Source organism: Penicillium taxi, assembly GCF_028828555.1.
Source record: "Penicillium taxi strain IBT 34144 chromosome Unknown utg000004l_segment0_segment0, whole genome shotgun sequence".
Taxonomy (NCBI): Eukaryota; Fungi; Ascomycota; class Eurotiomycetes; order Eurotiales; family Aspergillaceae; genus Penicillium; species Penicillium taxi.
The window spans coordinates 4,108,975-4,130,999 of record NW_026643206.1 but is presented as its reverse complement, the minus strand read 5'-3'; the positions used below and the strand labels follow the sequence as shown (position 1 = coordinate 4,130,999).

The 22,025-nt window shown below is 46.8% G+C and overlaps 6 protein-coding genes across 6 annotated transcripts; 3 read left to right on the top strand and 3 right to left on the bottom strand.

Annotated features, from left to right (window-relative positions):
• Positions 1-298: 298 nt before the first annotated feature.
• Positions 299-3,323, bottom strand: N7495_006407 (uncharacterized protein; the record flags this gene model as incomplete). The annotated part of the gene is made up of 2 exons (XM_057209058.1): positions 299-3,087; positions 3,149-3,323. 2 exons carry the CDS (start codon positions 3,321-3,323, stop codon positions 299-301), a joined length of 2,964 nt encoding a protein of 987 aa, XP_057062832.1.
• A 1,253-nt stretch (positions 3,324-4,576) lies between these two features.
• On the top strand, positions 4,577-5,559 carry N7495_006406 (uncharacterized protein; the record flags this gene model as incomplete). The annotated part of the gene is made up of 2 exons (XM_057209057.1): positions 4,577-4,719; positions 4,797-5,559. The coding sequence occupies 2 exons, from the start codon at positions 4,577-4,579 to the stop codon at positions 5,557-5,559; spliced, it is 906 nt and encodes a 301-aa protein (XP_057062831.1).
• A 1,413-nt stretch (positions 5,560-6,972) lies between these two features.
• N7495_006405 (sterol 24-C-methyltransferase family protein) lies at positions 6,973-8,217 on the top strand (the record flags this gene model as incomplete). The annotated part of the gene is made up of 3 exons (XM_057209056.1): positions 6,973-7,176; positions 7,236-7,270; positions 7,323-8,217. 3 exons carry the CDS (start codon positions 6,973-6,975, stop codon positions 8,215-8,217), a joined length of 1,134 nt encoding a protein of 377 aa, XP_057062830.1.
• Positions 8,218-9,835: 1,618 nt separating this feature from the next.
• On the bottom strand, positions 9,836-14,406 carry N7495_006404 (sister chromatid cohesion factor PDS5; the record flags this gene model as incomplete). The annotated part of the gene is made up of 2 exons (XM_057209055.1): positions 9,836-14,002; positions 14,068-14,406. 2 exons carry the CDS (start codon positions 14,404-14,406, stop codon positions 9,836-9,838), a joined length of 4,506 nt encoding a protein of 1,501 aa, XP_057062829.1.
• Positions 14,407-16,274: 1,868 nt separating this feature from the next.
• N7495_006403 (MFS transporter) lies at positions 16,275-17,941 on the top strand (the record flags this gene model as incomplete). Its single annotated transcript, XM_057209054.1, has 2 exons — positions 16,275-16,990; positions 17,044-17,941. The coding sequence occupies 2 exons, from the start codon at positions 16,275-16,277 to the stop codon at positions 17,939-17,941; spliced, it is 1,614 nt and encodes a 537-aa protein (XP_057062828.1).
• Positions 17,942-18,586: 645 nt separating this feature from the next.
• cdc48 (AAA family ATPase CDC48) lies at positions 18,587-21,337 on the bottom strand (the record flags this gene model as incomplete). The annotated part of the gene is made up of 6 exons (XM_057209053.1): positions 18,587-19,170; positions 19,227-20,718; positions 20,786-21,035; positions 21,095-21,150; positions 21,203-21,230; positions 21,288-21,337. The coding sequence occupies 6 exons, from the start codon at positions 21,335-21,337 to the stop codon at positions 18,587-18,589; spliced, it is 2,460 nt and encodes an 819-aa protein (XP_057062827.1).
• Between the last annotated feature and the right edge of the window lie 688 nt (positions 21,338-22,025).

The following is a 22,025-nucleotide window of genomic DNA, read 5'->3' as shown; positions in this document are numbered from 1 at the left end:
CACTCAAAAAACTACCTTTCCAATCTTGATAGAGGTTTTCACCATGATTACTCAAGAATTCCCCTTTCCTCCCTGTTTTCTTGTTTTTGTATCTTTTCTCCTTTTTTGAGTTTGCATTTTCCCATGTCAATCTGAGAGAACCTTCCAAATTGTTGCTGGTTGAGAAGAAAAAAACAATGTTAACTGCTGCCATCATTCGTAGTCATGTCATTATCGTAAGTAAACCGGTCGAATCAAAATGAAGCTGAAACAATCAAGAAAAGCACACGATCATTCGCGTTGAGACCTGGAATGGCGACTAGTAGCGCTTTCGGTTCTTGTTGCACCACTCCTTTTCATTGATCTCGGGCGACTTGTTGCTGTTTTCAGTAAGGGCAACCCAGTCATCAACAAACTTGTTCTTTTGTCGCCCAATCGGAGCAGCTTCAGACGCAAAGGGCTGCTCATGCTCGGACCAGTCATCTTTGGACCAGTCGTAGGGGTTGTTCAATTTTCCCGAGTGAGTGTCATGAAAGCCAGAGTGATTGTCCGGGCAAAGGGCCAAGTGGGTGCCAGTGTTAGTACCAGAACTAGCACTCTGGTTCTCGTGGTAGTAAGGAAGCAGGAGTGAGCTAGACATCGGGGAGTTACCCGATGGCGACAATGGTGATCCAAGGCTGATGTCAGAGTTATTACGCTGGGACTCTCTCATCGTGTGAGACTGGCCATCGAATGATGCGACGGAACGGATCTCATTTTGAGTCGAATATGGTGAGGACCGGACCTGAGCAGAGTCCCGAATTTGAAGGCTCGGTGAACTTCGGAGAACAGGTGGACTCTGGAGAGCAGAGTAAGTATCAGACTGATTAGCATACTGAGTCTGAGTTGCAGGATGAGCTGCGGTGTTATAAGCCGGATTATAGCCCGAGCGATAAATCTCTGGAATGGAAAGCACAGAGAGAGTTGCAGCACGTGAATCAGAGGCTGTGTTCTCTGAGGGTTGGGCACTCTTATCAAGGCCAGCAGCATGGCGAGCTGAAGATCGAAGGAACTTGATCATACCGTTGTGACTGCTCGCAGCACTTGGGGCCTCGTTCGCCTGATCCTGTCGACGGTGGAATCCGAAAGGGTTCCATCTCTTCGTCTCTTCGTTGGTACGAGGGATTTCAACGGGCTTCTTGTTGTCCTTGGGAGTCGTGTTGGGACTTGAAATAACTGTCCTTGCGATAATTGGCTTTTGGGAGCTACTGATTGATCCCTTCGAGCTACTGTCATTCTGAACGTCTGTTTTTCTAAGAACGGGAGGTAGAACAGTCTCTGAAGAGGTCATCCCACGAAGTTCCCTCAAAAAACCTTTCTTCATAGTTCCGCTTCTCTGGAGTTTACCAGGAGCTTCAGGTACTTCGTTTGCATCAGTAAGAGCCTGGATATCATCGGAAACCACTCGCTGAGTAGTTAACGGCCGCAGCAAAGGCGAGCTCGCAGTGCTGGAGGCACTCTGAGTAGGCCCCAAGATGAGGGTTTGGAACATAGGCATAAGTCTTTCTTCCTCCAAAAAGTTCTTCAGCTGGGAAACGTCCTCTTGAATCTGTGCGTTAACCGCACGCTGCTCCTGCAGCTCCTCGGCGAAGTGATTTATGTTGATGCGCTCGAACTTCTCGGTCACAATGCCCACTTTTTTGCTCAATTCGGCACATTTTTGGTTCATCGAAGTAATTTGATCGTCAAAATCATCGAGAGTTCTTCTCTTCAAAGTTCCAATGCGTGTCTCCATGAGTTCCATCTCCATGCGTAGATTCAGTTGAGATTTCATCATTTCAACTGTCATTTGACATTGCTTCTTGAGAAGGTCCGTATTGGTACGATTCAGATCCTCAATGGTTTTCATATGATATCTGAGCTGATCTCTAACCCAGTCTGCCAGGTCATCTGCCTTTTTGCCAATATTGGCAACCGAAGTATCACATTGACGTTGGATTGAGCCCATCATATCAACGATGTTGACAAGCTGTTCGGACACTGGTTCCGCCTGGGCATCGGCCGCGGTGGGTCTTTCTGTCAGGCCAGCTTTCTCCAAACGTTCCTTAAAAGAAGACATGTAGTCTTCACTGTCTTTGAACCATCCTGGAAATTGAGGAGTTTTGACGGTAATGTCAAAACATGGAGATGTGGGCTGCTTTCCATCATGTCTCTTCTTGGATTTAGGCTCCCGGAATTCAAGTGTAGAATTTGGTATGAACACATGCTTTTTCACAGGTGAATAACTTCTTGTGCTGAAAGAGTTGGAATCAGTAGTGGATGGAGTGCTTGGATCATTCTTATCCATCAACTTGTCATTAGCTGAAGGATATCTAGCCTGGGGTGATTTCACCGAGTGAGGAGCATGAATTCTGCTACCCATGCTAGAAAAGCTCTCTGTGTAACTAGGTGATTCAATGTTCAATTCCGATGGTCGTCTCTTTTCAACGTGAATCTCCTGTGGACAGGAAACGCAGGGAGAAACCACCACAGTACCATTCGAACTGGCACGCAGAGCTTCAATAGTCGGTGGGTTAGAGAAGCTAGGAGAAGCCAAAGGACTGCTCAGATTAGCACGCAGAGATTGGCATGTCGCCGGGTTAGAGGTTGTGGGAGAACCCATCGGAGTGTTGCTTGAAGAGGCACGAAGAGAGTAAGTTGTCTGTGGGCCAGATATTCCTGGTAAAACAACTGGACTGCAATCCAAATTGGCTCGAAGAGACCGAGTATAAGCGGTCTCAACAGGCAGAGGAGGAATTTCCTCTGCCTTAATAACTTCTTTCCGGAGATCCTTGAAGCTGAGTTTGCTCTTAAGCATGTCCATTCGTGATACCTTCTTCTCGCCATTATCTTCAAATCCAGAGCCATTATGGAGCGATGGCATAGTGGGAGAGCGCTTTCTCAAACGGCGAAGGTTATCACTAGATTTTCGTATAGTATCTGTTGATTTGTGGGGTTGAAAAGAGCAATCAACTGAGCTCCCGAGTTCAGGCGCGTGAAGAGGCTTTGGCATTGGGAGGGCCAGATGATCCTCAAAGTTGAGTTGGGTTAGCTTTTTAGTCATGCCTGGGCGTTTGCGATCACTGAAACCTGTGTAGAGTGTTAACAAATAAATAACTTCAGAATTCCATGGGAGGCTGAAGTTATGTACTCTTTTGCGATACATCGTCTTTCATAGCAGCAAAGGCGTTACCGACATTGCCCTCATGAACAGTGGTCGCATCCAAGCCAGAGAAATCACTAGTAGAAAGATTTCCAGCTTGTGCAAGCACAGGGGGTGTCATATCCACGTTGTAAATACGTCGACCAGCCTGTTTCTCTTCCATTGTGGAGAACACAGGGGATAACGTCAAACAGAAGTAACCGAACTTATTGTGAGCTGTGAATAAATAGAACAGAGCACAGCAAAAAATCTTAGTGGGGATCGATGAAAAAAATGGTGAGGGAGAGTAAAAAGAAGGTTGGATGTTGTGTTCGATGGACTGTGTTGAGACAACAAAACACGTCTTCGCGAACCACTCTGTCAAAAGGAATGACACATATAGCTAATAATACTTTTGTTTTTCTCTTTTTTCCATAATTCCATAGCACAAGACTAGAATATTGAAGTAATACCCAATTAATACCTAAGTATCTATGTAAGTGAAAGATAGGCATGTTCAATATGAATTGAGATAAAGGCTACCTCGAACAAGACGCTGAGAACTCTACATGACTTCAAACATATCATGTAAGTTTGCGTTCTTATGGATATAAGGTCTTCCACCAGTGTAAAACTCTGGCTTACTTCAATGTTGGAAGGTTCACCATAATGAAATATGATTGTACTTGATCATTGTTCCCGGTTTAATCGGCCCTTCTGTGTAAGTCCAAGTGTGATTTTTTACCTGGTACATTTCATGAACAGTTTTGAGCGCTTCCCAATCACTAGAAATCTATTTGAGATGCCAAGAAGCGAAGGTGACTTATACTTTCGATCAGATAAGATCGATCTATATGATCTGTACCGTGAAACACTAAATATCTCGGCATTATCGAGTCATATGATCTCAAGTCTGTACGTATTGATCGTCATTTTCTATCTCCTGCTGCAGTTGAATAAAATAAATTTTTATGGTTCCAATGTTGTCAACTCTCGTATGTGTACAGCGGTGTTATACTATGTCAGATGACTTATGTACTTCAAACCCCCCTCTTCTGTTGTTATTTTAGATTCTTTTAATACACGCCTTTAAAAGCAACAAGGCACATAAAAATTGGTCATTTCCAATTAGAATTTCCTTTCTCATATACGAGAGGGTTCTGTTCACCAACATAAAGATGTAAATGCTACTGTCCAAATACCAATCATACAGACATATGACAAAGCGGGTCATCCGAAATAGGAAGTTATATCCTTGACCGAACCTCGGTTCCCATGCCTCGGATGCCGCTGCTTATTTCATTCATGCTTGAAGCATGTGGACCTCGGGTTTTTATTGCTACTTATTTTCTTTGGAATAAAACTTCCTGAGAACCTTGTCTTCTCAACACTTTTGATGACTGTGGGAATATCTCTTTCTTCTCTTCCTCTCACATAATGGCAGACGAAAAGGCTCTTGATCCTGATGCTTTGGCGGGGGATGCCCATGTGGGGAATGAGAATCCACTAACCAAAAAGTTGGCGGCGCGACAACTCGCATTTTTATCAGCGATCGATGTGATCATCGCACGGTTGGACCGGTATGCTTTGCCTATGATTCTTAGACCTTAAACAAGGCTCCGATATCGCATTTGACTGGTTAATTGACTTGTCTAAGACTTCTTTCAACCGCATCCGGGCAAGAAAGAGCACTCGCAACAGTCGACTATGTTGCTTCGACATTACATCATCTCTGCGCATCAGCTCCATGGGCCAGCTTCCAAGCCCGGCTAGCTGTCCTGACACGACTCAAAGGTCGAGCAACACAACTTTCAACTCTACCCTCTTTAAAATCGCGATTCAAGGCGCTCGCTACACTCGTATCGGAGACTCGATATACCCTCCGCCTATTTGAACTAATTCCACTCTGGGTATGGGGATCCGAAACGCTCAAACATCCACCGTCTGATCCTATTATTCACGCCCTCACCATTCTACAAATCATCTCCAACGTCGTCTACCAGTTCCTCGAGAACGTGACATATCTAGCATCCAAGGGTGTGATCTCAAAACGATATATCAACAAGTACGGTGGCCATGATAAATTGGAGATCTGGAGCAATCGTGGGTGGTTCGGACATGTGTTTCTCCAATTCTTTGTGCTTTGGAGAGAACATGTCCTGCGCAAGCAACGTTTGGCGAAGCGTGCGGCAGCCGGTGATATCGACATCAAGTCGATCGAAACAGAAGAGACAGCCCTTCGTGTAGAGATTCGTTCATGGCGTAAACGTCTGTTGAACAACATCATTTGGACGCCTCTCTGTTTCCACTGGTGTTTTGAGGAGGGCGTGGGCATTCCAAGCAGCTTTTCTGGTCCTATCAGTTTCATGGCTGGCGCATGGACACTGTCTGATATGTGGGCCGCAACGGCCAATGCTTGATATCATTCAAGCCTGCATTATCGCCTATTCAATATTTAATTTCTGTCTAGACTTATCCAGCACAGCCGATACCCGATACTCTTAAAGTACAGCGAATACCAATTTCTACGTTTCCACTTTCAATATGTTGTTGAGATATAGTTCGAAGCTAGAGGCGAAGAGAGCAGAGCGAAGACAATCTCATAGAATCTGGAGTCTGGACATTTGTATCACGTAGAAACTAAGTCCAGACAACAATCCTGCCGTCATCTCAATAGACTATTTTCTTCCCATATCGACATGGGATATCTCTCAAACATAGTCCAAGCAATTGGCAACCCCAGAAATCACCAACCGATCTACATAGAGATAGACCCCACTGCCCCATCACATACCCCAAGAGGCAATCTATATCATGTCACCAGAAAAATACTAAGCGGCATGGACTTTATTCCATGTCGTACGATAGACTCTGAACTCCTACCAGAGTACGTCCCAGACACAAGACCGCTTATAGCAACTATACTACCTGAGGACTTAGACCACTTCGATGGATGCTATAAGGAGGCCCCGCTGCCACGGGTGCAGGTTACTCGTGTTGAGAAACCTTTGTTTACTGGTACGCTCCTCTATCGGTTTGATGATTAGCTAAAGGACTCTGAGAAGCTTGGGTTTGAGAAGGGGATTATGAAGCACTGATAGCCTCAGAGACTACATTTTCAGACGGGTATGTGGACATGATGTATCGAAATTACTGTTTTCTGATGCTCACTCTTCATAAATAGCCCGGCTTGCTACTTTCGAAGCACTCAGGAGCTTGTACGGGTTTATATCGTATGATCGTAGATAATCACAGCCTTGGACAGTGTTGCCTCAGGCACTATTATCACGTGAACATCAGTCCATATTTGACCTCGATATTCCGGGGAACGAATCTGTCTGTAGTCTATCCCTATCTTGGACTAGATCATGACGATCGGATATCGGAATCGAATATCCCAGATTCCTTTCTCTCAATCATTCTCCACTTTTCACCAAATTTTAGGCAGCTCCAAAGCCTTACTCGGATCTCTGCTTCCGAAGCTATGAACATCAGGCCATGTCCATCTCTCTGCCCCTGGTTCTCCTGAAGTGTGCCTGCCGGTACCCACTTCAGACACCTAAAGCTTGGAATTGGCTACTCCACATCAAGAAAGGCTGTGATTCTAACCTGAATAGGTAATATCAGTATACATGCTTACAGATCCAAAGATATCAGAATGGGAGCCCCTACTTGTGCTTTTCAAAGTCTAATCTGTTGTAATGTATTTAAATTCTGGTCAATATCACTTCAATTGCTCTTACATTACCAATCAAGTCTTTGTGAATTGAAATCGTGCCTTTTTCCCACTTCTCCACTCATTTCAAAATCAATCCATTTACCAACCGCATAAAATGGCACCTGCAGCACTCGAACGTGAAGATATCGAGCGTGATGCTTTGTTCAGCAAAGCTCTCCATGGCAAATCCTCCCAAGCTCGAGGTGGCTTCGCTGCCATGCGAGGCAAAGATGCTGCCGCCCAAAAGGCTGCCGTTGATGAGTATTTCAAGCACTGGGACAATCAAGCTGCTGCCGATGAGACTGATGAAACACGCGAGGTAATTGACACTGTCCCTTAGTCAAGGCTTCACGAAACTAAATCAATGCACTTTGATAGGCCCGGAAATCTGAATATGCCACACTGACCCGGCAGTGAGTATATCACAATGATCCAAGTGCTATACAAAGCTGATTATCTTCATAGCTACTACAACCTAGCCACTGATTTCTATGAAAACGGATGGGGCACATCGTTCCACTTCTGCCGTTTCGCATACGGGGAGCCATTCCTTCAAGCCATCGCCCGTCATGAACATTATCTTGCCTTTCAGACCGGTATCACCAGTAAAATGAAAGTGCTGGACGTCGGTTGCGGTGTTGGAGGGCCTGGACGGGCGATAGTCAACCTGACTGACGCCCACGTCACCGGGCTAAACAACAATGACTACCAAATCGAGCGCGCGAAATCCTATGCCGAAAAGCAAGGTCTGTCACATAAGATGGACTTCGTCAAGGGAGACTTCATGCAGATGAAGTTCCCGGAAAACAGCTTCGATGCAGTCTATGCTATCGAAGCTACCGTTCACGCCCCTGACCTGGCAGGTGTATACTCTGAGATCTTCCGCGTGCTGAAACCAGGGGGTAAATTCGGCGTTTATGAATGGCTTATGACAGATGAATATGATAATGATGATGCTGAACATCGTCGTATTCGTCTGGGTATTGAGCAGGGTAATGGAATTTCGAATATGGTCAAGATTTCTGATGGCCTGGCTGCTTTACACCAGGCAGGCTTCGATGTTTTGCATCACGAGGACTTGGCTGATCGGCCTGATACTGTTCCGTGGTATTACCCCATTGCAGGGTCGTTCCAACACATGGGTTCCCTCTGGGACTTGCTCACTATCGCTCGGATGACTTGGTGGGGACGTGGTCTTGCGCATCGATTTGTTGGAGCTGCTGAGAACATTGGCCTTTTCCCTCGCGGGTCTCAGAAAACTGCTGATAGCCTAGCGTTGGGAGCAGATAGTTTGGTTGAAGGTGCTGAGAAGAAGCTTTTCACTCCCATGTATTTGATGGTTGGCCGCAAGCCGGAATGAGAATTCGATGTATAGGTTAGGCTTCTTAGGCCCTTTCTGCTTTCTGCTTTATACTTCACAATCAACCAACTCGTGTCCAAAAGCAGCCCACCTATATTCCTCACTTCCCTCAGCTGCATACATGAGCATGTAAAAGCGTAATGCATGACGTTGTCGCCAATTCTATCGATGTGGAGACCAAGGCGTCTACAATTAGAGACTGCGTCCCACTTTTTTTTCATCTTTATCCAGAGGTTCATACTAGCAATTACTATACCAGGGATGAATTCAAATCGTAGGTACTATTGTGAACTGAAATGCTATCGTTTATTTCAATTTGCAGAACCAAAAGGTCGCTTTCAGTGATCACTACGGTTACTGCAGATGTGACGCTTTGCACTTTTTCAAACGATTTCGTCATTTGCTTACCCTATTTGTCCCTAGGTATTATTGCGTTTGTTTACTCCACTTATACATGCCTAGGTGAATACCTACAATTAATTATTCGCTGCCCAGGTGGATAATACCTCCAGGGTTGAAAATGATGTGGCCTTTCATTCCTGAAGTAGGACCTCGCACCACTAAATAGTTGCCAGACATAAATAAACAGTTGAATACGCTACTTAAGTATTCGGAGTTAGCGCAGTTTGTAATGCACTCCAGAAAATATCTTCACTTTTTTTCTAAAGAGGAAATGATCATGACTTCAGGATAGTCAACACTGAAGAGCTCAACCCACTTGCACTTCTGAATACGCCCTTACTCCCCTATGCATGGAATATTCCAATGAGCTTTGGAGAAAACGCAGAAATTTGAATCTACATACCTAGGGAGGCACAAAGAATATTTCGTCTCTACTCTCCAGAGCTATCATAAACCCACGACAAAAACCTCAAAAAGAAAACATCAAATCTGCACCTGGGCAGTTACCTCTCTTCTCTACCTGTAACCAACAAGGGCTATCAAGCAATGAAAAAAAGTATGAGAGTGATAAAATCACAATTTAGACATCAAAAATTCCCTAAGCCAAGAGAACAAAGCCAGGAGCAACCCCTATGGGTCTGCAACGATAGTTTTCGTCGCACGTAGATGGATCTCAGAATATCTTCACTGATACAAACACGGAAAAGTTAGAAAGGACAGTGGTCTTTAGACACTGACTAACCCCTAGCACTAAGGATGAAGAAGAAAAAAAGAAGAGGAAAAAAAGTGGGAACCACGCTCTGGTTATAGGCCACCGGGGCACAACGTTAAGACCAGTGCGGCGATGACCTCGCCGACGACATCATACGCTCGAGGTTTCGAAATTCGAACGTCATCAAGGCCTACGAGGTAGGACTAGACTTGGTATGCATCGACTAGGCTTTAGAAGCAAGTACCTTGTTATGACTAGATGCAAACATGTTGATATTGATTTAAAAGAAAAGACGGAGATCTTTATCCATGAAAGTATAAACAATTCAGGCTGATATCAAGAATCAAAGCAGATTGGGTATGGCCAAATAGCATGGAGACGAACATGATAGATACTCAGAAAAGAGATAATTTGCATATTAGTATGAATACACAAGGTAAGAAGTCATCAAACAGGAAGACATAAGGAACAGGAGGATGGGAAAATTCTCCAGGTAGAATTTGCTTATCCACGTCGAGAGGATCGTCGAGAAGGCAGGGAGATGGGCACTTGCTCTGCCTTGGCCATCTTTGATGATCTGCCAGTTCGCTTGGGAGCAGGGGATGAGTTTTCTTTTCCGCTGGTTTGCACATCATCTTCGGCCTGTTCTTCTTCGTTATCTTCTTCTGGTATCTCCTTATCTTCGTCTTCAACCTCATCTTCATCGTTAGCTTCCTCCTCTTCAGTCTCAGCATCGTCATTTTCATCCTCCATTTCTATATCGTCCTCATCACTGTCCCTATCAGCATAGCTGACTTTGTTTTGAACAGTGCCTCGACTGCTGCGTCGTCGAGCAGACGCAGTCGTCTTGTCGGTGGCATCGTCGTTACCATCACCATCTGAAGTCCAGCCATCATGGTCCTTGCGCTTGCGACGAGGAGTAGCTTTGGCAGGTGTACCCATAGATGACACGGACTTTCGGGGGATGCGTGCAGGCTTTTCCGTACGTGCCTTCTTAACAGGCGTTTTGCCATTGGCACCACCAAGTGACTCGGTCTTTCTTTTCTTGGCCGTACTGTGGTGGGTTTGAGGCTTCATGGCACTTCGAACAACACGGTCCAGCATATCGTCCAGCTCGTCAGGAAGGAAGTTCTTCTCCGCGGTCTCTTGAGCCTCTCGGTGATTTGGCATCGATGCGAAAATCTGCTTCGGTACACCGATTTTTCCCGGGTAGGTCTGCAGGATGCTTGTCCCTCCCCCAGGACCACCTAATTTGTGCTGTTGAGCGTAGATATCAGCGAAGCGCCGAATAGTCGCCTGTGCCAGGTCAGATAAAGTGTGGAGGCGAGTTGAGATCAAATCGGATTGTGTGATGCCATCACGGAATTGCTTGACGCGCTGCCCAACGTGGAAAATCAGCGAAAGATTATGCTCATTAGCCACTGCTGAGAGATAGTAGAGTATGTATTGTGAGAAGTCGCTGAGCCAGCCCAGTCTTGTCGACTCTTCCAGATCATCCGATGGGTAGTCAGGATGGTAGGCAAGCAGAGACAACAAACGGGAGAAGACCAGCTCCAGAGTTGTATTCTCTTCTAGCCGCTTTGAGGCCTGGGCTTGCCGAGAGTGGAAAGCAGCTCGGGATCGCAGCCATGTGAGAGTGTTGGCTTTCAGTTTGGCATTGGGCTCGAAAGCAAGAAGACACGGCACGGTGTACCAACGGGATCCCAGAGATGATGTTTGTACCAATTTCTTCTTAAGATGGTTAATGAAGCCGCTTCGCACGGGCAAGAGTGGATCTTGAGCAACCAAAGCGATTGAGTTAAAGTCCGCTGGACTCAGTAGTTGCTCGCACAATGAGCTGGAAGCGCATAGTTTGGTCAGAGACATAGCAGCCAGCAGACGCAGTCGTGATTTCTGAGCAGCTGGAGTATCTTTTTCCTTGGATATTTCGCCTTCATTGGCCACCAACTTATTAAGGGTATTGTATACTGACTCAGCATGCTCAGCATGCTCGCGCAATTCCTCATCACCGCCATCACCGTCCTTGGCGCGAAGACGATTAACCATAATCTTCAACGCCCATTCTTTGGCCTGTGTCTCTTCGTCAATCGTATCTGACCAAATGTACGCTGAGTCCTGCTCCGGTGAGCGGTTGGTAAGGAGAACTTCCTTGATCGCAATCGAAACAATGGAATCGCTCTCTTCTTCTGTCTCCCGCGGTGCGAGAAGGCACAATTGCGAGAGAGCGGCAAGACGAGTGAGGAAGTGATCCGAGCCGTATGTCCACTTCTTGACGCATTTTTTGACCAGGTCCTTGGCGTACATTTCTTTGCGATCAGTCGTCACCATCAAGATTGAGACGGCATGCTTTGCCGAGAGAGGCGAAGTGCTGTAGAGTGCGTAGTTCATAAGAGTTTGGTAGAAACTACGCTCCGTAGGAAGTTTTCCGGGAAGCTTCTTGGAAAACCCAGCGCAAGCCTTCAAGAGCTCTTCGTTGCCAGCATCGCCGCCGGATGTAGCGCTAGGAGCTTGTGCTTCAAGCTCTTTACACATCTCCTGCACCTGGGCTTCCAGAATTTCAGGGCTCTTGGATGAGATTTCTTTCAGCATCTCCTGAGCAGCGTTAGACAGCCCGTTCTCATCACTCCGAGATAAACCCATGATTGCTGGGATATGGCTGCGGTTGAAAATCAGAGAGCTGCAGCGGTACAAAAGAGGAGTCAACGTTGTAAGCAATGCGCCTGTGCTGTCATTATGTATACGTCGATGGAACTCTTTGATGGCATTGGTCACGGTACGATAATCACTGGAGGCGGAGATAGCGAAGCGAATCAGTTGATAGCTGCGTCGGTCATGGGCCTGGGCGAACTTCATCAAGTCCGCTACCGCGCGTGTGGGGTCTGGGAAAGTTCTCGACAATGAGTCAACGAGCTTCGAAAGCTGCTCTTTATTCTGCTTAGCCACCCCGCCCTGTAAGTAGTTAGCTTCTTGTACAAGGCTCGGATTGTCAAAAGCTGTGGGATTACTAACATTGTACTGCTCGCATGCCTGGAGATAGAGCGACACAGCTTTGGCCATGGACAGCTGACGAGCCAGCATTACAAAGAATACTCGCCGGGCCTTTTCATCCAAGCCACGAAGCAAGGTCAGAATTCGGCACACGCGAATCTTATCAACGTCAGTCTCTTCAGTCTCGGATACTTGGCTATCCTTCTGCTTTTGAAGCTGATTTGATCCTGTCCGACTGAGTTTGGACTTGATAGGGGGATAGGCGAGGGGTAAAAGCGTCTCATAAAGCACGCGGTCAATCAGGACATGAATTTCCTGGTCATTAGTATAGAAAGCATCGAAAATTTTCGACGGGATATCCTTCAGAAGAGACACGACAGGCTCAGTATTGTGCTCAATGTCTCCAGCCGCCACCGCCCACATACGTGCAAGGACCTTGATGGCGCGCTCACGCACCTGCGGTTTGCGGTCCTTAACCCGCTCTGCGAGAATAGCGAAAATTGAGTCTGGTGACGAACAGGGGCCGTTCCTACTCAGTTTGTGAACAATATGGGAGAACCCAAACTGTCCCACGGTATCCACTGCGGCGACACGGACTTTCTCATCTGCATCTTGAAGGAGTATGGCAAGGCTTTGCACAAGCCACTTCTCATCATCCGCGCTCAACCCACAGCCTCCTGCAGAAGTAAAAATGATTCGACCAACGACAGTAGCCCAGGCAGCACGAACCGAAGGAGTTTTGTCGAGTCTTCGGCTCAAGAAGGCATCGTATGCGGAGGAATGCACCTGAGAAAAGGGCTTTGGAGATATCGGCGCGCGAAGGGCATTGGGTTGTATCAATTTTTGCTCATATTCTTTTAAAGTCATAGGCGGATACGTCGCGGGGTCCATGGGTGGTGGTGGAGGAGGGCCAGCAATACCAATACCAGCTGAAATATCACCAATCGTCTGAGTAGCCAACAGACGTAGGGCAACCGATTCCGCAGACAATTCGGCCTCAACCTGTGGAATGACATTTTGTAGAACATCTGGACAAGCACGCCAAAGCTCGCGAATGAGTCGATGGGCTTTGCTCAATTCCTTAATATCCTCTCCCTCTGCGTCAGAATCGTCCAGATTGGATTTGCGGGAGCCGTGTTTGGAACCGTTCGCATTAGTTGGGGCGGAGGCATCGATGATGACGTTGTTGAAATACTGGCTGATGTGACTGGTCATTCGCTCTGGACAGGCCAGGCAAATAGACTTGGCCATATTGTAGGCCGGCGGGTAGTCCTTCAAAAGAAGGGTTTCCTGTTTCGCATCGACTAGTGCCTCCACGCGCTTCCCCTTGCTATCGAGCACTCTAGCGTCGACACGCAAGAATTGGGCCACGATGGTGTCAACAACCTCTGGTGCCAAGACGGGTGTTTCGTCAATTACTGTGACCAGTAGCCGAGTCATGTCAAATTCTACATTTTTAGCCACCTCTTCGCCCGTTGAAGCCTTAGAGGACCCGGAGACAATATCAAAGCAAGTCGAGAATAGCGGAACTATCAGCGAGTCCGGATGATCCAGATCTGTCATTAAAACAATACTCTTAACCTCAGCGAGCGATCCCAAGACATAGATATGTTGGGCATTGTAGGCGTTGGAAGGATCGGCCAGTGCGGGGATAATCGAAGTCACGATACATGCAAAGATGTCCTGAAAGCGGGCTGAGTCAGTATATTCTGCAATCGCCTGAAATTTATGATAAATAGACAACGTACCTTGAGCTTATTCCGTGTAAATGGCGCGTCCGGTGCACACAGTCGCAAGACATCGACCAAACAGCATGCGGCCCAGGCCCGGACACCTTTGTCCTTGTGGGCCAGTAATTGCGCACTGGCAAGCTCCTGCGAGACCTTTTGCAGAGATTCCTTATCCACTTCCTCTTGTTCAATCTTGCGCAATTCTTGGGCGAGAACCTGGAGTCGTGTGAGGAGATCGGCAATGGGGATAGCAGACCGCCCCACGCGCCATGACAACGGCTGGTTGAAGGACAGGCAGCGAAGTCCAGTCTCATCCTCAGGCTCCTGGGTAGGGCCTTGGCGAGTGCGCGAAGGCATGATGAGGGAGGAGATTGGAAAAAGGATCAAGCTCACATGAAAAACGTGAGGAGGAGAGTTGAGAATTGACGCGGTACAAAAAGGGTTTAGGTGCTCCAGAGTGGAGATTGACCGCTTTTATTAGTAGGTACGCGTCAACATCGCGCCTACTTGCCCATGAGAAGTTGAATCCACCCGTTAGTGCTCTTTTTATATTCCAGGGTCTTCATCCAGAGCTGCTGAAGTAACCTTGAAGATATTCAAAATAACCATCCATGGCTTTTTTTTTTTTTTTCATCTATGGGTCGTTTATCGATTGATTACCTAGTTGTAAACCCTCAAAAACCCCCGTAACACTACCTATGTCTAACTAGATATGATCTGCATCTTCCTATAGATGCAGAATTAAACTGCTTACTACCCAGTTACCTAAAAAATTTTCTTATGCTAAGCCTATCCATAGCTCTCACGGCTAGCTCAATAGCCCCACTATTAGTGCTGCTGAACCGTGATACACTGGCGCAGCATCTGCTGTAAATCTTTCAATGTCCTCTATAACTACGGTATTCACTGCCATTCTGATGACTCTTGTTGTAATTTTGTGAATCGTATAAGCTTGGAGTACTACGACTGCCGGACTTAAAGCTAGTATTTCTGATCAGTTGGACGACCATTTCAATGTATAAAACTCATGTATAAAAGCATAGATATTAATAGGCAACCTTATGATCATCAATATTCATACCTTCTAGGTAGGTATCTTCTTTAAAGAGGTCTTCCAATGTTTCAGAGTCAGGGTGGACAATATCAGCCCTGGAAAGGATTTCGTTTCTTTGATAATTTCTTGATTGGTTTACGGCAGACTCAGCACTCGTTAGAAGTTGAAACTCGACAACTTGCGCCACCTGGGTAGCGTCTTATAGTCCACCAGTAGCTGAGTCTGCAAATCCATTGAGAACAAGTGCTTTTTGGTGTCTGACGTACTAAGTACGTGGAAGAAGCGCACTCTAGGCCGTCATCTCAAATTGAGCCAAAAGACAACTGTAACCTCACTGAAGTGAGATTGAGATATTGTAGTAGCTGACAGAACCCTAAACCAATGCAAACAGATCAAACATAAGCAAACTAAATAAATGACGAAATAATTAGTCTCAGAACCCTAAATCAATGCAAACAGACCAAACATAAGCAAACTAAAGAAATGATGAAATAATTAGTAGCTGAGTTTCAGAATCCTAAACCAATACAAACAGATCAAACATAAACAAAATGAATATGACGTCCGACGGATTCACGCTCGGAGCCCGCTTATATCATCAGAATCCGCTTACATCATCATGAAGTTCTTCAAAATTTGATTTGATTGGTTCCTATTTGCCGTGGACGAAACGTGTAATTAAGCTCGGCCCACATTTGTTATCTCGTTCTATATCAACTACTAACTAGTCGCCACATAGTTGAAGAACTTCTGTTGTTACTCTTCAGTGTCAAAATAACATTGAATTCTATTTTTCAGATGTAGTAAGACTGTAACTCTGATAACTTAAGTCAGGAGCTTGAGCTCGACATAGTCTTGATGATATTTGTCAGGTTTACGATCTTTGTCGCGCCATTCGGGCCTTCGGTCTTATCATTAGCGCGCAAATTCGGATTTTACGGGATTTACTGTTATCCGTTTCCGAGGCGCGACTTCGTAGCAAGCTTGAATTTCAGATTATTATATAGAAAAATATTATCATACTTACTGCAGAACTAGATTGCTTAAATAGTCACCAATCCCTCCGTGGTTGCAGAAAAAGTACTATACTCGATTCACTAAACCGTTAAGGCTTTACAGTATACTTCCAAGGTTTCTACGTTTCTTTACCCTATAATTCGGTGACTTAACCATGAGTTTCCAACCAGAGCCAGTCTCATCAGCATATCGTCAAAGTATGGAGGAAATCGAAAAAGTCCCCGAGGCTGGGGGACCTACTGAAGACTATGAGAAGGACGCAGAAGCCGTTCAAAGCGCATCCCACGATGAAACCGACGTCGAAAGCCAAAGAGCACCACAAACTCTACAATCTCCACAACTTACAACTGAGAAATCTGCGAAAGATCCCAACCTTGTCGAGTGGGATGGTCCCGATGATCCAGAGAATCCTCAGAATTTCTCCAAATCTCGCAAATGGCTTATAACTGTGACCATGTCCTCGATGACTATGTGGATCACCTTCGCTAGCAGTGTGTTCTCAACAGCTACTGAAGTGACTGCTGAGGAGTTCCATGTATCAAGTGAAGTTATGATTTTGGGTACCAGCCTGACAGTTTTTGGATTTGCATTAGGTCCTCTTCTCTGGGCACCTATGAGCGAGTTATACGGACGTCGACTGCCGCTATTCGCTGGTTATACCATGTTCGCCATTTTTCAGATCCCTGTCGCCGTGGCCCAGAATATAGAGACGATAATGATCTGCCGCTTTCTAATAGGCGTCCTTGGTTGTTCGCCTTTAGCCGTTGTTGGTGGCGCTATGGTTGATCTGTGGGACCCCATAGAGCGTGCCGTTGCTATCGCCATGTTCAGCTCTGCTACTTTCCTCGGTCCTACCCTTGGTCCTATCATGTGAGTTATATACCAAACCCCATTGAAATACACTGAAGCTAACGTCAATCAAGTGGTGGATTTATCACAGAATCCTATCTAGGGTGGCGCTGGACCGCTTGGATCACCCTCATCGCATCTTCATTCTTCGGCCTCTGCGCCCTCATCATCGTGCCAGAGACATATGCCCCGAAACTCTTACAAGATCGTGCCGCCAGACTGCGCAAGGAGACCAAGAACTGGGCGTACCACTCCTTCCTCGACGAACACAAGCCTACTTTTGGAGAGATTATCCAGAAGTATCTGACGCGCCCCCTTCAGATGCTTTTCTTGGAACCTATCCTGCTCTGTTTGACCATCTACCTGGCCCTAGTTTATGGCATACTCTACCTTTTCTTCGAGGCTTATCCTATTTCATTCGGCCAAGTTCGCGGCTGGGAAGACGCAGGCATCGCCGCCCTCCCCTTCCTCGGTATCATGATCGGTGTCATACTGGGTGCAGCCTTCATCATCATCACAACCAAGACTCGATTTGCGCGCAAACTCAAGAAACATGGCAAGGTCGTCCCTGAAGAGCGTCTCATTCCAATGATGGTCGCCTCGGTTCTTCTACCTATCGGTCTGTTCTGGTTCGGCTGGACATCTAAAAAATCCATCTCCTGGGTACCACAGGTCATAGCTGGTATCCCAATTGGAATGGGCATCTTGGTCATTTTCATGCAGGGCCTTAATTACATCATTGACGTCTATATGATGTTTGCCAACTCTGCCATCGCTGCTAATACCCTCATCCGTTCAGTGCTTGGTGGCGCTTTCCCACTCTTCGCTACACAGATGTATGAAAATCTTGGCGTTGATTGGGCATCCAGTGTGCTTGGTTTTATTACCATTGCTATGATTCCTATTCCCATCTTGTTCTTTTTCTATGGGGCTAGGATCCGTGCCATGAGTCGCTTTACTCCGAAGTTTTGATCTGTTATGTCCTGGCTTAAATAAAATAGTTAGGTGCTGCTGATGTAGAGATTTCTACTATCGCAGTCAAGCACCTGACTGAGTATCTCTTCTAAATGTTTTGATTCGTTTTGATTCGTTTTGATTTGATTTTTGAAGGTTATCTTTTGAATTGCGCTGCGTGATATCGAACCCGATTTTGGACGTTGGAGTATAAGGCTGTTCTCTAAATAATTAATTTAATTTATTACGATGCAAACACATTCCTTCTTACCTTCATAATTCGGAATCCTATCACAGATTTGGAAGACCAACTTGGATAGTGGGATGGGGGAGGAAGTCTTATCCGACATTGTGCCGGAGTAAACAAAGCTGCGGAATCCATGGACCAGGTGCTACATATGATAGCTTAGAATTACAAACTATTACCAAAGCGAGATTGGATGTAGAAATTCTTCACTTGCATCAGTTACTACCTATGTAGATATGTAGAGCACATTCTATGAGAACAAACAATAAAAAGAACATAAATTATTCGAATACGAATTTCAGACCAGTCCAGCTCCGCACTCGAAAAGATAATCAAAGTCGTTCCGAGAACGGAGTACTGGGCAGGCCCTCCCTAAAATAAAATAGCGAGAACAAATATTTAAAAAAAAAACCCATTTAGTCGTAGAGGCTGTCATCATTGCCGGCCTCGCCGAAAGTGCCGGTCTGAACCTCCCCGGCGGAGGGGAAGCGGAAGAAGCTGCTACCACCAGAGTTCTTCAAGCTTTGAGCAAAGGCCTCGTAGCGGCGGATCTCGATGTCACTGACTGAGCGGCGAGCAGACTGCATGGCCTCCTCGAAGTGAGCACGAGTCAACTCAGGGACGGGGTCCTCCACATCATCTTCGTCCTCTCCCATGGTGACATCCTCGCCAGCAGCCTCGCGGGCCTTGAGACGATCGATATCAGCAGTTATGGCCTCTTTGATAGCAAGCTTGACAGCACGTTGGGTGATGAAGCCAAGATCGGCACCGGAGAAGCCGTGAGTCTTGCCAGCAATAAAGGGAATATCTACATCGTCGGCTACAGGGGTCTTGCGAAGTTGGGCACGTAGGATACCCTCACGCGAAGCCTCGTCGGGCAGGGGAACGTAAACCAGAGTGTCAAGACGGCCAGGACGGACGAGAGCGGCATCCAACTGTTCAGGACGGTTGGTAGCACCAATGACGAAAACGTTCTTCTTGGAGGTCATACCATCCATCTCTGTATAAATTTGTTAGTAGTTTCCAAGAAAATAATAGATTGCAACGCTTGCTTACCTGTCAGAAGTTGATTCACAACACGGTCGGAGGCACCGCCGGCATCACCAACGGAGCCACCACGGGACTTTGCAATAGAGTCTAACTCGTCGAGGAAGACGACGCAAGGGGCGGCGGCACGAGCCTTATCGAAGATGTCACGGATGTTGCTCTCGGATTCACCGAACCACATACTCAGAAGCTCAGGGCCTTTAACGGAGATGAAGTTGGCAGCACACTCGTTGGCGACAGCCTTGGCCAACATGGTCTTACCAGTACCAGGAGGGCCATAGAACAGAACACCGCGGGAAGGTGAGAGACCAAACTTCTGGAACATCTCGGGGTGGTCCACAGGGTACTGGACACTCTCGACAAGCTCCCGCTTGACCTCTTCCAAACCACCAATATCGTCCCAGCGGACATTGGGGACTTCGACAACGGCAACCTCGCGGAGAGCGGAGGGGTTGGAAACACCCAGAGCATACCGGAAGTTTTCCATGGTGACGCCAAGGGAGTCCAGGACCTCGGCGTCAATGGTATCTTCGTCAAGATCGATCAGGTCCATCTTCTCACGGATCTGCTGCATAGCGGCCTCAGAGCACAGCGAGGCCAGATCAGAACCGACGTAACCGTGAGTCTCAGCGGCGATGGTCTCAAGATCAACGTCGTCACCAAGCTTCATGTTCTTGGTGTGAATCTGCATGATCTCCAGACGGCCAGTCGGGTCAGGAATGCCAATGTCGACCTCACGATCGAAACGACCAAAACGGCGGAGAGCGGGGTCAATAGAGTTGGGGCGGTTAGTGGCAGCCATGACCACAACGTTGGAACGGGCCTTCATGCCGTCCATGAGGGTCAAAAGCTGAGAGACGACACGGCGCTCGACCTCACCGTTGGTCTTGTCACGCTTGGGGGCGATGGAATCAATCTCATCAATGAAGATGATGGCGGGAGAGTTCTTCTCGGCCTCCTCGAATGCCTTGCGCAGGTTCGATTCGGACTCACCGGCCATCTTGGACATGATCTCAGGGCCGTTGATAAGGAAGAAGAATGCACCAGTCTCATTAGCAACGGCACGGGCCATCAGGGTCTTACCAGTACCCGGGGGACCATACATGAGGATACCACGAGGGGGCTTAATACCGATGGACTTGAAAAGTTGAGGATGGCGAAGGGGCAGCTCGACCAACTCACGGATCTGGGCCATCTGTTTGCGACATCCACCAATGTCATCGTATCCAACCTCATTCAGGTTACCCTCCTCATCCTCACGCTGAATCGGTTCACCTTCGCAGTGGATAACTGTGTCTTGTGCAACAATGCCATATTCCGGAGGATCAACCTCAACAACCTTAAATTCCACCTGTCGCATACCGCCTCGTACGGTGAAGAGATCACCCTGTCGAACCGGACGGTATGCCTCACGGAAATAGGGAGCGAGGAAGACATCAAAGAGGGAGCCAGTTAGGCCTTCAACAGTATCGGCAATGGGAAGAACGGCGATCCGCTTGGCCTGAGCGATGGGAGATAAGAAATTAGTTCATGCGAGAGAGGAAATTGAGGTTATAATAAATACATACGTATTTGATATCAGAGCAGGCGTGGACAGTAATGACATCGCCGTGCTTGACACGGAGGTTGTGGCGCACCACACGGTTGATGCGAGCGTTTCCATCCTCCAGGTCATCATCAGCCAAGACGATCAAAACAGTATCCTTGCGCTTCTTGCCCTTGACCAGAACAGTATCGCCACGGAAGAGCTGAAGAGTTTCCATGGTGTTGTTCGAAAGGGCAATAACGGAGTTATCATCGTTGACGGCATCGGTCACACTATTGATGAGCTGTCAACTTTCATCCCAAATGTGACGATTACCAAGGAAGATTCTTACATCAAAGAGTTGGGCTTCTTCTTCTTTTTGAGAATAGCGGTGGCAGTATCAAGCTCCTAAGTCACGTCAGTTCCGGTGCGTTGCAAGCTGTATTCGGGAGTTTCTAACCTCTTTCTTCTCCGCACCAGAGGCATCCCTAAGATATGTTAGCTGGAAGAAAGGATGAAGTTTGTTTCTAATAGAAGGAACTCACTGAAGATGGACTCTCTTCTTGTCGTGAGAGTGGTCCGGTTCAGCTGACATGATGAGCGGAGCTGTGACGTTGAGATGGGGAAGAAAGGTAATTGGGCAGAATATGAAATAGAGCAGAAGAAAAAACAATGGAGGTGGTGGGAAGACGTTTGATAAAAAACCGGCAGATCAAAGTTTGAGAGATCTGACGGTGATGAGGGAGGGTGAAGGTGGGATGGGGATGGGTTACTGAAGAGCTTCATATGTTTGTCTCGGCGGCGACGATAACACGATGACCTAAGCATTTGTTATGTCAGCGACTTTGTTGTCCGCCACAACGAACCCAATGGAACTTGGTCGACTTTGGTGCCTTGATGCCTTAAGTGCCTTAACCTCAAAGCCCTAATGCCTTCCAATTCAGTGACCATATGTAGACAAAAATGAAATCATTCAGATAGCAAATCATCTATTCTGTCTTGATGAAATACAACACATTTACAAATAGCTCTGGAAAGGCCTGATCTAGAGTCTATAAGTCTACCACTTTGGACAAGCTCTACTGTGACTAGCTACTTAAGTGCGTCGTAAACCCACAGTTCCATGTGGTGGATGGCTGGCAGTTGGGACGGTACCTTCAGTGGAAGGTATATCAAGTTTCAAAGTGTTGAGTGAGGGAAAACACTCCGAGTGAAATTTGCAATTGGACATCACTTGAGATATCAAGGTTGATGTTGAACTTGAGTCAAACCTTGAAAGGCCA